This window comes from Salminus brasiliensis, chromosome 1 (assembly GCF_030463535.1).
Source record: "Salminus brasiliensis chromosome 1, fSalBra1.hap2, whole genome shotgun sequence".
Classification (NCBI taxonomy): domain Eukaryota; kingdom Metazoa; phylum Chordata; class Actinopteri; order Characiformes; family Bryconidae; genus Salminus; species Salminus brasiliensis.
Genome location: NC_132878.1, coordinates 98,741,803 through 98,755,776, shown reverse-complemented (window position 1 = coordinate 98,755,776; position 13,974 = coordinate 98,741,803). Strand labels below are relative to the sequence as shown.

Here is a 13,974-nt window from a genome sequence, read left to right as displayed (position 1 = left end):
CAGTGGTAACAAGGACATATTTTAAAAAATGTTTCTCTTCAGATTGTGACTCTTTTCTTGATTATATTTGCATCTTAAACAAATTTAACCCTTTGAAGTTTTAAAAATCAAAGAATAAAATGAAAATTCAAATGATTTAAAGCTTTACTGTTTATTCCACCTTTATCTGATCGATTAATTAAATATACATTGAGTAGCACGTATATTTGATACATCCAGAATTTAACATGTTTTAACCCATTAAACTCTAACTTGCCTTTAAAATGAACTGTACAAATCTGTCTGTATTTTTCTGATGCATGCAGTGCACTGATAATTCACTAATTATGTCTTTATTTATTATTTATTAATCTATTCTATATAGTTGCTATTATTATATACTATTATATAGTACCCAGTAATTATTTAATGATCACACTGACAGTACAGAGATCTCAGAACTCATGTGGGTGTAGAAACCTTCACACTCCTAGTCTGTATGAGACCGAAAGAATTTCAACAGTATTTAGTTAATGTAGACCATTTAAACAACGACAATAATAATAATAATAATAATAATAATAATAATAATGATAATTATGATGATAATACTGATGTTGATGATAACAATGATACTACTACTAATAATAATAATAATCATAATTATGATGATATAATAATAATAATAATAATAATAATAATGGCCGTATCTGTATTTATAGTGTACTCTTCATTCATAGCAGCTCCCAGTGTTTCCCAGTGGAACAGTAGATTATGAGTGGCGGGTGCTGTATGCTGTATTGACCCCTGAGCTCCTCCCACAGCATCTGTGTGAGTTTATCGTTCATTTCTACACCAGCCTCTCCATCCCTCACACGCACACACTCTACCTTTAACACAGAGATATGCAAATCAGCTCTGTCCTCACTGGCTGGCCTGAACTGTGCCTCATTAAGAAAGCACTCAGAAATGACACTCTTGTAAAGTGCAATGTGAATGGGCGGGGCTTATCTGCAGTAGCTCCACCCCCACATTTGCTTCTCTCTGACCCTGAAGCTCTAATCTCTCTCCTGTGTGACCGCAGGCCGCTCTACCAGAATGGACTCTGACAGACGGGAACCAGCACGCAGTACAGCGGGGTACTGCAGCTCACACACACACACACACACACACACACACAAACACACACACACAAACAAACACACACATACACTGTGTGACCTTTGTGCCATTGCATTGCACACAAATCACTTAAGACCTTGAGTTTTTTATAAATGTATTATTTTTATTTACATATTATACAAAAAGTGGGCGGGACCTCCGTGAGCATCAGTGAGCCATGACCCTTGGTTGTCCTTCCTTGCAGCACTTTTGGAAGGGACCGACCACTGCACGCTTTGTCCTGCTTCATCACCTTCAAGAACTGACTGTTCACTCACTGCCTAATATCTCCACCCCTGGACAGACAGGAGCCACTGGACCCAGGTCATCAGTGTTCTTCACTTCAGCTGCAGTGGTCCTAATGTTGTGACAAACATATATACAAAACAGACAAAAGTATTGGGACACTGACTCAGGGCTATTAAAAAGAGTTGATCCTGCTTCTGTTGGAGTAACTGTCCAAAGAAGACTTTCTACTGGATTCTGGAGGAGCATTGCTGTGAGAGAGCGTTAGTGAGGTCCAGATGTTGGATAATAATCGCCACCCCACCTTATCTCCAACTCATTCCATCCAAAAGTACTGGATGGAGCTCCACCACCATCATTCCAGAGAACACAGTTCTTCCACTGCTTAAAGTAGCCGAATGCATTCATTAGAAGGGGTGTCCACAAACATTTGGACAGGTAGTGTGTGTGTGTATGTATGTATGTATGTATATATATATATTAGCACATGAGTCACACATCTAACACCTGATCATTCCCTGATCATCGCTGACCTCATCTCACATGACCTCTAAACCGGAGCTTAATTTGATGAGGAGCACCGCAGCGCTCGGCTCTATCTATGAGACTCTATCTCAGTCTAGGCGATGCGGAGGTGAGGGGAGTGACGGAGGAGGGCTCCTGCTGTGCTGATGCAGGCCCGTACGCCTGCCAGGCGCAGGGGCTCAGATTAATATCAGGTGTCTTGTCCTGATCCATTACAGTCATTAGCTGCACACGTGTGCGGAGGCAGCGCTCCACGGCTGCCGGTGACGTCAACTGTGAGGTTTGTGGCCCAGAGGTGGTGATTCTTCACTCTGCTCCACTTTCTCCTGCTCAGCCCGAGAACAGGAGCATCTGCACACTGACGTCCAACACTGAACCCTGGTCCTGCTACTCCTAGGCTTTGTTCACACAGCAGGACAAATCACACGTCTTCTCAAGCATCAAAACCCATGTTTGTAAATTCTCCGCATAATTAACCAGTTAAGAGACCGGACAGACTCACTGTTCTAGATAAGCTCCCCCAGTCAGAGCTGGGGTTCTACAGTGGAGGTTCTAGATAAGCTCCCCCAGTCAGAGCTGTGGTTCTACAGTGGAGGTTCTAGATAAGCTCCTCCAGTCAGAGCTGTGGTTCTACAGTGGAGGTGAAGGGAAGCAGACGTCTGAAGCTCTAATAAAAGCTCCTCACAGAAAGTTCTTCACCTAATGGTGATGAAGACGCTGCCTGATGCCTGAGACACTGTTCTACCAGAGTTCTGAGAAGAGTTCGGCTCTAGAGCCTGCTTTTAAAATCAGATCATTAAAATGGTGGAGGGATACATGCTGCAGGGTGTAGTGCGGCTACAGAAAGTAGTCCCTAAAGAGAACTGCATTAGTTCAGATTCTCTATTCACTATTTTACCACCATCATCATCATCATTATTCCATATAAAACTCGCGTAGCTACACTGGTGGGTTTGGGTAGGAGATAAATTATGGGCTGTATCTGTGTTGTTGTAGTCATGGTGACCGACTCCTGGCTCCGTTCTCCTCCTCTGTACAGAGATCAGAGTGGGTCAGTTTCTCTACAGTGAAGCTCAGATTCAGTCTGAACCCCCGACTCTGACTAAACTCTTCTCACAGTCTGAGCTCTACAGAGGATTCTGGAAACCTGGTGGAGTTCCCCTTTAGGCTAAGTAGGATGAGGCAAACGCAGCTAAGCTGACAGACTGCACTAAAACACTGAACAGTAAATGTCAGTGTGTACTGATACCTTACAGCTAGCACTAGCTAACACAATGCCATGCTAAATTTCTCAGCTGCACTTCAGCTACAGCATACACAGAACATGAGGTTAGAGAACTTGTCAGTAAATAACGTTAGCTAACAGGCTAACAGGCTGTTCATAAACACACTTAAATACAAATCATTGTTCTGTAAAAGTACAAAAATAACTCACAGAGTGCCTAAGAGTCGCTAGTAGAAATTAGCATTACTGTACAAGTGATAATCAGATGAATGAAGTTCTAATTATGAAGACAATTAAAATCTTTATACATAAAACATTGCCGTAGAACGATACGTTTCTTTTCTACAGCTGTTCTCTTTCACTATTGATAAAGATGGTAAATGTAAACAACATGGAATTAGAGCTGGTAGCACAGTATTTCTGTGTAGTATGGTGTAGTATAGCATAGTGTGGTGTAGTGTAGTGCAGAGTGTAGAGTAGTGTAGTGTACTAGAATATTGTATGTTGTGGTAGAGCATAGTACAGTACAGTAATGTAGGTATTGAGAGTAGTTAATGTACTATACTATAGTATTGTAAATGTAGTGCAAGTATAGCATAGTGTAGTATAATCTCGTATAATGTAGTATAGTGTTGTATAGTGTAGTGTAGTAAAGTATAGTGTAGTATAGTGTAGTGTGGTAGAGTGTAGTATAGTGTAGTATTATATAATATAATATAGTGTGGTGTAGTTTAGTATAGTGTAGTGTGGTAGAGTGTAGTGCAGTGTAGTGAAGTATCGAATAGCATAGCCTAATGTAGTCTGGTAAGCTTTAGTATAGTATAGTGTACACTACACTAGCATATTACATATTACTACAATAGCATATTGCAGCATGGTATAGTGTAGTACAGCACGGTGTAGTATAGTGTAGTGTGGTAACATGTAGTGTAGTACTATATAATTTAGCATTGCATAGTAGTGTTGTTTAGTGTTGTATAGTGTAGTGTGGTAGAATGTAGTGTAGTAGTGTAGTGTAGTAAAGCAAAATCTGATTTATAGTTTCACTCCTGATCTGTTTAGTCTGATAAACGTGTATCAAAATGTACAAAAGTAGATCAAATTCAGGCTAGTAGATGAGGCCTCGACCGTTCAGCTTACAGAGGTTAAGCCCCACCCATTCAGCCTACAGAGGTTATGCCCCACTCATTCAGCCTACAGAGGTTAAGCCCCACCCATTTAGCCTACAGAGGTTATGCCCCACCCATTTAGCCTACAGAGGTTATGCCCCACCCATTTAGCCTACAGCAGTTTACCCGACCCATTCAACCTATAGCAGTTAAGCCCCAACCACAATCCGCCTAGAGGTTAAGCCTATCCATTTGTGTTAAGGTCCACTATAAGGTGATGTCAGAAGGGATGTGTGTGATGCGGGTGTCAGCCGGGGCACGTGGTGGGCGGAGCTCAGTGCGTCGGCGCTGGTGGCTGTTAGCTGAGATGTTTCTGAGTCTGGGGTCCGAGTCGATTTCGTAGCGGTAGTGGTAGCCCTCCAGCACGTCTCTGCAGGCCGCGTGAAGGTCCGTCGCCCACTTCTCGATTCCTCTGCGGTTCAGATAGATCACGACGAGGAAGATCATGCCCACGAAGCCGAGCACCAGGCCCAGGAACACATACGACGTCTGCAGGGTCACGTCCGCCACCTCTGCACTAGCTTCGCCGTAACAGCCTGAAGTTTGAGAGCTCAGCATCCTCACCAGGACGCCCTGCAGGTCGGCCGGGGAACTGCACTGCAGCTTTTCCACGTCTCCGACCCGCGAGCTGGAGCCGTTTATCCAGCGGGAGAACTCCTGCGCCCCACAGATGCAGCTGTAGGGGTTCCCAGCAAGGAGGATCCGAGCCCGACTCAGCTTCTCCAGCTCCCTCAGAGCCTCCAGGCTCATGGTTTCAAAGGCATTGAAGCTCAAGTCCAGCTTCTGCAGCTGCTCCAGGCCGGAGAACGTGCCGCTGTAAATGGCCACCAGCGAGTTATTGGCCAGGCTGAGGCGCTGCAGGCTGGGTAGTGGGGAGAACGACCCTGGGGGCAGCAGGACCAACCGGTTCCCTGACAGATCCAGCTCCTGCAGATTGGACAGCGCCCCCCAGCGAAGGGCGGTGATCAGGTCGGTGAAGGAGGTGGAATTATAGAGCGACCTGCTCAGGCTGAGGTGCTGCAGGGGGCTGCCTGGGATGAAGAACGCCTCTGGGTGGATCAGAACCAGCCTGTTTTCACTCAGGTCCAGGCTGGACAGTGCATGCAGCGGCGAGAAGGCATGAGAACCCAACTGGGTTATTCTGGAGAGAAATGAACAGAACAAAAGAACAGCAGAAGTCAGCAGAATGCCATATGCATTTCATGTCCAAAAGTTTGTGGACACCCCTGCTAATGGAAGCATTCAGCTACATTACGTTTTTCAGCATTATTTTAGAAGTGTTTTAATCAGTGTGCGCTTTATCAGTGTGAAGAGCAGCTTAACACTCACAACACATTTCAGTGCTTTATTGATCATTATTATCATTATTATCTTTATTATATATCATCACTGGAGACAGAAATATTCTGTAATATTCAGATGCCTCATTTGAAACTCTTAAATACCAAGATTTCATGGCAGCTTTACAGGAGGAGCAGAAAACCTCCTGAACTTTCAGTGGAAGTGAATGTAAACAGATGTTATTCTGGAGCGTTTCTATTGGTCAAATTCTGATACAGTATAAAGAACAACTGCAGATTCACATCATGGAGAAACGTAAAGAAAAAAATTAGATTTAACAATATTTTTAATTCTTAATTTAAGCCGCCATGTTTTCCCTCTTCCTGGGTCTAAAATGGATAAAACATATTCTTATTATATTACTTATTATTATGCCATTATCTAGAACCTAAGACCAGATCTGACTAGGAAAGCATGTAAGAACTGCCTAATTCTGAAAGAACGTTATTTCTTCATTCATCCTAAAAGTCCAAGACTAGAAGTCCAATGAGAGGTCAGTCACTCCGAGGTCCCCCTGTTCCACTCAACCCACTTATCTAGGACCCTAAACCCTGCAGACCCTCAGGGCGCCGCACTCTTACCCATTGTTGCTGAGCTGCAGGGTGGTGATGTTCTCCGCCGTGCTGAAGGTGCTTTGCTGGAGCTGCTGGATCCTGCTCCCTCTGATCAGTAGGGTCCGGGTGTGTTTGGGCAGAGCGTCCGGGACGCCGCCGAGAGCCGCCGACACACATCTGACAGTGTGTGAAGCCTCCACACACTCGCAGCCCACCACACACTCCGCACAGCTGGAGCACACACACAGTAACACACACAGCAGCAGGGGAAGCAGGGGCATCTTCTCCAGCAGCTCATTGGGACTCAGGGTCTCGGCGAGCTCCTCATCACTGCAGGTGTGAGAGAGAGAGAGAGAGAGAGAGAGAGAGAGAGAGAGAGAGGGCGTCCGAGACAAAGAGGACCAGCCTTAAATGTGAAGGGGTGGGAGTGGGAGTGGGAGGGGCTGCCGAAATTACACGGGACATCCATCTAGGGGTGCGGAGGGGAGGCGGTTCTATGCTAAGGACACCGGGGACGTAATGACACTATTAACACGCCTCACTGAATTTAAAGGGGCAGTGAACCATCAGAGGACCGGGACTGACCCCAGGTCAGTCATGTTCAGTATCTGACGCTAGGCTAAAATTGCTAATGAACACTAATGAAGATCTGTTAGCAGCTCTGACAGACAGGCTGTGAACAGATGCTTTTGGGGGCGTGTTCACAGAGATGAGATTGGTGACAGTCTAATTCCAGTGTTTGTTAGCAGCATTAGCTTAGCGTCTCCTGTTGTAAATTAAAGCAGCTCATCAGATACCAAACATATACAGGACAAAAGTATTGGGACACCTGTTAATTCATTGTTTTTTTTCAGAAATCAGGAGTATTAAAGAGCTGATCCTGCTTCTGTTAGAGTAACTGTCTCTACTGTCCAGAGAAGAAGACTTTCTACTAGATTCTGGAGGAGGAGCATTGCTGTGAGGATTGGATTGCATTCAGAGAGCATTGTGAGGTCAGGATGACGATCACCATCCTACCTCATCATCCCCAACTCATCCAAAAGTACTGGATGGAGCTCCACCACCATCATTCCAGAGAACACAGTTCCTCCACTGCTCCACAGCTCCTCAATGCTGGGGGGCTTTATACCCCTCTAGCCCACGCCTGGCATTATTAGGCAGCATGGTGTCAATAGGGTCATGATGTTGATCTGCTCCAGATAGTCCTATTCTATTGGCAGTACTTCTTCTCTACAGGGACTAGACAAGCTGTGTGTGCATTTGCACATCTGTGTCAGCAATGGGTGCAGCTTAAAGTAGTTGAATGCATTCACTAGAAGTGCTGTCCACAAACATTAGGACACAGCGTCCATTTGAAACTACCTTTGTAACACTAACATATTGTCTTTCTCTGCACTGCTGTCCTCTCTGGGTCCTCTCAGTGTCTAGTCCACACAGTGCGTGGTTAGCTTTTAGCATTTTCAGGCTCCAGAGCTTTTTCACACCAGAAACTACATTGGTTGGCCTAGCATTAGCTCTTAGCTGCTCCGGAGGTGCCCTTGTGCTCAGGAGCAGGAGCAGTCCTTGCTTTGGTCGGCTGGCGTTAGCTTTTAGCCTTGCTTTCATAAGCTCTCAATGTAGCTGTTGTGTGACTTTCTTTAGTGGGCGGGGTTTATGTGAATATTGGGGTTGTAAATCAGTCAGATTGTGATGGAACAGTTTCCCAGTTCAGGTCCCCAGCTGTGTTCTGGTTCTGCTGGACGTTCTTTTGGAGGAGGAGCTGCAGTGATTGACGGTGATTCTCGGATTGTCTTTAATGTACTGAACTCTGGTTATTCAACCATGATAACGCTTCACAGTTTGACCCTCTGCAGCACATTCAACACCAAACCCCCAGCTTTTGAGAGTCGGGACTTGGAGTTCAGACCCTGAGAGAATTCATCACAACAACCATATATCAGGTATTATTGTATGACAGACACAAGACAGTGAACTCAGGAAAACTGTATTTCATTTCAAAACACAAACACAAAGAAACAGTTTCACAAAATGATAATAATGAATAATAAAGTGGAAAGAGATGAAAGGAAAAGCAGCCCTTGTTCCTGCAACACAAAATGAACTCCTCTATAAATGACACAGTGTCTGAGAGCATCTAACAGCAGTAGGATCTACACTTATTGCATATTTAAGAAATCTACTGAAGAAAAGCGCCAGAGATAATGATACAGTAAATCCTGCCCAGAGTTCCAGAGAAATCATCCATCATCTCCTACAGGAAAGGCCTGAATCTCACTCCAGCCAATAAACCAATCTCATTCTCCAAGCCCCGCCCACCAAAGCCTTCTTTTGTAGCGACTGTTCTACTCGGTCAGATAAGCTTTACACAAAACTCTTTAACCCTGTATGAGAGACTGTAGCTGTGTAGCAGTGTATATCACAATACCTACATTTAGAGCGTTATTAATATTCACCCTAATGAGAGACTGTAGCTCCTCCTCCTCAGTGTATATCACAATTCCTACATTTAGAGCGTTATTAATATTCACCCTAATGAGAGACTGTAGCTCCGCCTCCTCAGTGTATATCACAATTCCTACATTTAGAGCGTTATTAATACTGTTATGTTGGGTATATATATATATATATATAAAAACACACTGAGACATTGAGGCAGAGCTACAGTCTAGCAATGTCCGAAGGGTTGAAAGGGAGTTCAGTAAAGCTTGCCTGACCTCACAACAGTTACTATGGAAGAACATATTAGTGGGCGGAGCCTGAATAGAGTACTCCAGCTCAGAGAGGCATACTGTAATGCTGATGTGACGGAATGCCAGAGATCCAGATCCTATGACAGTTAGTCTCTCTGCATGGTCTCTCGCCCTGTGAGATGTGAGGCGTAATGAACACAGAGTTCCTTAAAACTAGTTTTCCGTTTGCCTCTTGTCCCTGCAGTGCCAGCCAGCCTGGAGCGCCCCCTGATGGTGAGCGTATGGCATCACTGTCCTATCCACTGTGGTTCAGTGTGTCCAGTGTTGCTGACTGGAGCTTGAAGGCCAGAGTGATGGTGACGATGATTCCGCAGATCATGAGGAAGGGCAGCCACGTCTTCAGGAACCCGACAAAGCTGAAAGCACCACAACAGAGAGACGACTTAAGAACCTAAGTCTGTGGCTGTTGCTATGGTAACAGAAAATGTCATCTATAACTAGAGTGTTTGAACAACTAAAGGGGTTGAATCTTCAAGGCCGTTGCTAGGGTGTTGCTACGTGGTTATTATGGTATATCAAGCGTTACACACCACCCAATCCCACTGTTTACACACCACCCAATCCCACTGTTTACACGACACCCAATCCCACTGTTTACACACCACCCAACTCCACCGTTTACACGACACCCAACTCCACCGTTTACACTACACCCAACTCCACCGTTTACACGACACCCAACTCCACCGTTTACACGACACCCAATCCCACCGTTTACACTACACCCAACTCCACCGTTTACACTACACCCAACTCCACTGTTTACACTACACCCAACTCCACTGTTACACTACACCCAATCCCACTGTTACACTACACCCAATCCCACTGTTTACACTACACCCAATCCCACTGTTTACACTACACCCAACTCCACTGTTTACACTACACCCAATCCCACTGTTTACACTACACCCAATCCCACTGTTACACTACACCCAATCCCACTGTTACACTACACCCAACTCCACTGTTTACACTACACCCAGTTCCACTGTTTAGATTACACCCAACTCCACTGTTTACACTACAGCCAATCCCACTGTTTACACTACACCCAATCCCACTGTTTACACTACACCCAATCCCACCGTTTACACTACACCCAACTCCACCGTTTACACGACACCCAACTCCACTGTTTAGATTACACCCAATCCCACTGTTTACACTACACCCAATCCCACTGTTTACACTACACCCAACTCCACTGTTTACACTACACCCAATCCCACTGTTTAGATTACACCCAACTCCTCAGGTGTCCAAACCTATCTATCAGTATGAAGTTTGGTTCGCGATGAGGAACAGAAGGAGAAGCTGAACCGGGGAAACTGTGCCTCACCTGACGTGTTTACTGTAGATGAAGGACAGTAAGCAGAGATTCACCATGTTCCACGAGGTGCTGTTGTCATAGCGCATCAGGTTCAGCGCCATGGCAACGTGGGAGTGGCAGTTATCGCAGCACAGGTTATGCTGTACAGTGAGGGAAGGGGAGAGAAGTCCGTTAGAGACGGGACAGGCTAACACACACCAACCAGCATCCGCACAGTCAGTTACATGCAAATGAGCAGGCGTGCAGGTGGGAGGGGCCGTGTTTGCTTTACCATCCTGTGCTTGTACTCCTCAGACGCGTCGTGCACGGCCGTGTCCCAGCCGCCTGAGCCGGCAGCGTACACCTTGTTTCTGTCCAGCTTCCAGTACCTGAGAGCAGCGGGAAACAGGGTGTGAGAGGTTTGAGAGCAGACTGCTGTACCACGTTAAAGCTCAGAGCTCACAGCGCCACACCCTCCAACACGGTTTACCTACTTTGTTGGTTTTCCAAAAGCCATGTTGTCCTCCTGCACACAAGACACAGAGCAGAGCTTCAGACAGGCTCGTTAACTCCCTGCTGCCTCACCCTGTGGTGAACACTCACGTCCTACACCTGTGTACCTGTGTCCTGCCCTCAGTGTCTCCGAGTTCTCCTAATGACACCATCATTAAGGAGGTGAGACATGAACCGTGCATGCTAAAGCTAAGCTGAATTGAAGCTAATTTCACAGCCCTGTGGCCCAGACTGATTTTATGGTGATTAAATTCTGATCACCTATAATATAAGGGTTAGGGTTAGATTTAGGTCTATGACTTGGATTAAGGTTAAAATGAGGTTTTGGAGGAAAGGAAAGAGAATTAAAGCAAGATCTATTGAATTTAAAGTTAATGAGAGGTTAAGTATCTGTAAATCATCTAAAGTGTCCAGTCCAGATAAAGCACTGACCAGCAACAGCATAGCAACCACCTGGGTAATGGCTAAGATGTGCAATCACGGTTTCACTGGTATCTCTACACCCAGTTCCACATCTACTTCCAGAATGCCATGATCACGGCTACACTGCACCAAATAAGCGTCACCTGGTTCGTAACCAATGTGCAACGGCTTAGAACCCAAAAACCAATAAGCTGTGCAACCACTGTTACACTGTGCCCACTGTCATAAATACACTACCCCAATCTCTGGAGTTCACAGTGAACTCATACTGGGCTCCTCAGTAGTGGAATAGCTGCCTATGGTTTTGTCCCAACACTGATGGACTCTACCAATCCTGGAGATGCTGCAACCAGAAGGTTGATAATTATTGGAGTGCATTAGTCAATATTTCAGAATCAGAATCAGAATCTCTTTATTTCACCAAGTATGTTACCCATACAAGGAATTTGTCTTGGTGAGAGCAACACGTATGACAAGTAACAAAAAACACAGAACACAGTCTTAAACTAAAGGAAAAAAAAAAAAAATTCTGCCAACACCACCAACAATACCACGAGTCAGTATTGTTGGTGGTATTGGCAGAAATATTGACTAAAGCACTCCAATAATATAATATAATAATCAAAACCAGCCAACTGATATACTGGTCAGGGCCTGACTGAACTTACCTCCTAAGACTGATCTCATTACAATACCCCACGTCTGACAGTTGTAGGCTACGGTCAGCCTTTTTTTTAACCCGTCTGCATCATTTTTACCTTATTGATATACTCTATACTTTACTACACTACAATACCGCCCTGTTAAATATCTATGCAGCTTACGCTCACGACCTCTACTCAGTAACGAGTCATATTTATTGTATATATTTATTATTATATAGTCTTTCTAGTTTAATGCGGTCACCTACGCCTGCACGTCACACTTTCTGCAGTCTGTCCTGTCCTGTTTTGTTGCATGTTGCACCTTCTGTTCTGGAAAAGTGTAATTTCAGTGCTGGGAGTACTGCTACAGAGCTGAAATGACAATAAAGGCCTCTTGACTGGACAGTCTGAGAATCCCGTGTTGATCTTGTCCAGTGTCGAGTTCTCACCTTCTTAATGATCTGCTATTAGGACGATCCACAGACACTGGGGGACACCTCTCCACAGGACTAAATGTATGGGCTCTGAACATGTGTGTTGACCACAGGGTGCGGCAGAGGAACGGTTCTAACCCCCCTAATAAACCCCTAAAGGTGACTAGAGAATGACGAGGTCTTTAACCAGCAGTACTGCAGGGGACAGTGTGAGCACTGCCCTCAGTGCCGTCAGAAAGCCCAGGCTGCGTCCTGCTGCAGATACCTACAGACACAAAATACGGTCCAGCGAAGTCCCGGATCACACCTGAGGAGGTGCAGATCCCCATGTGACCAATGAAGGGCAGGAACCACCTGAGGAACACACACACACACACACACACACACTAATTACATTAATATTAATAATAATAATAATAATAATAATAAATAATATAGTCTAAAATCACGGGGTAAAGAGTTTCAGCAGCACGCGGGAGAAATGAGTGTTTATGAATATAAATGAACTCCCTGCGTCAGCAGAAGGATGTTCCCCGGATGTAAACACAGCTCTATAAGTCTGTAGATCTGACCACTCGAACCCTGTTCAGAGACACTCTGGAGCAGAATGGAGGCAGTGTGTGAGTTCAGGGCTGGTTAAGTGAGCTAGGCTGTGTGGGCTGGACCGGGCTGGACCGGGCTGGACCGGACCGGACCGGACCGGGAGATAAGAGCTTAGTGCACGCACACCGGTGCTGAGGGGGGAATACTCACGTCAGGCCGGGGATGGGGGTCCAGACTATGCAGTAGGGGTACCTGCTCTGCTCGCGGTCTATTCTGTCGAAGGCGCTCTGGAGGTTCTGATAATTCTTCATGTTGTCCACCGCGGACACTTCCGCCATTACCGTCAACACACGCGCACAGCGGGACTGCGCATGCGCCGAGAGCTCAGCCAATCCGGTAGAGCTGCGTGACGCCCAGTCAGTCTTCCCTACCATACCAGTGACACCAGTAATACCAGTGACACCAGTGATACCAGTAATACCAGTAACACCAGTGATACCAGTAATACCAGTAACACCAGTGATACCAGTGACACCAGTAATACCAGTGACACCAGTGATACCAGTAATACCAGTAACACCAGTGATACCAGTGACACCAGTAATATCAGTGACACCAGTAATACCAGTAACACCAGTGATACCAGTAATATCAGTAACATCAGTGACACCAGTAATACCAGTAACACCAGTAACATCAGTAATACCAGTAACACCAGTAACATCAGTAATACCAGTGACACCAGTAACACCAGTAATACCAGTAATACAAGTAATACCAGTAACACCAGTGACACCAGTAATATCAGTAACATCAGTGACACCAGTAATACCAGTAACACCAGTAACATCAGTAATACCAGTAACACCAGTAACATCAGTAATACCAGTAACACCAGTAACATCAGTAATACCAGTGACACCAGTAACACCAGTAATACCAGTAATACAAGTAATACCAGTAACACCAGTGACACCAGTAATATCAGTAACATCAGTGACACCAGTAATACCAGTAACACCAGTAACATCAGTAATACCAGTAACACCAGTAACATCAGTAATACCAGTAACACCAGTAACATCAGTAATACCAGTGACACCAGTAATATCAGTAATATCAGTGACACCAGTAATATCAGTAACATCAGTG

The 13,974-nt window shown here is 45.2% G+C and overlaps 2 protein-coding genes across 2 annotated transcripts; both read right to left on the bottom strand.

Moving 5' to 3' along the window:
• Positions 1-4,412: 4,412 nt before the first annotated feature.
• tpbg1a (trophoblast glycoprotein 1a) lies at positions 4,413-6,481 on the bottom strand. The gene is made up of 2 exons (XM_072692611.1): positions 6,228-6,481; positions 4,413-5,446 (listed from the first exon to the last, which is right to left on the bottom strand). The coding sequence occupies exons 1-2, from the start codon at positions 6,479-6,481 to the stop codon at positions 4,513-4,515; spliced, it is 1,188 nt and encodes a 395-aa protein (XP_072548712.1). The 3' UTR covers positions 4,413-4,512.
• A 1,692-nt stretch (positions 6,482-8,173) lies between these two features.
• tmem222a (transmembrane protein 222a) lies at positions 8,174-13,206 on the bottom strand. Its single transcript, XM_072692628.1, has 6 exons — positions 13,033-13,206; positions 12,549-12,633; positions 10,760-10,791; positions 10,558-10,654; positions 10,296-10,426; positions 8,174-9,306 (listed from the first exon to the last, which is right to left on the bottom strand). Exons 1-6 carry the CDS (start codon positions 13,158-13,160, stop codon positions 9,186-9,188), a joined length of 594 nt encoding a protein of 197 aa, XP_072548729.1. The 5' UTR covers positions 13,161-13,206; the 3' UTR covers positions 8,174-9,185.
• Between the last annotated feature and the right edge of the window lie 768 nt (positions 13,207-13,974).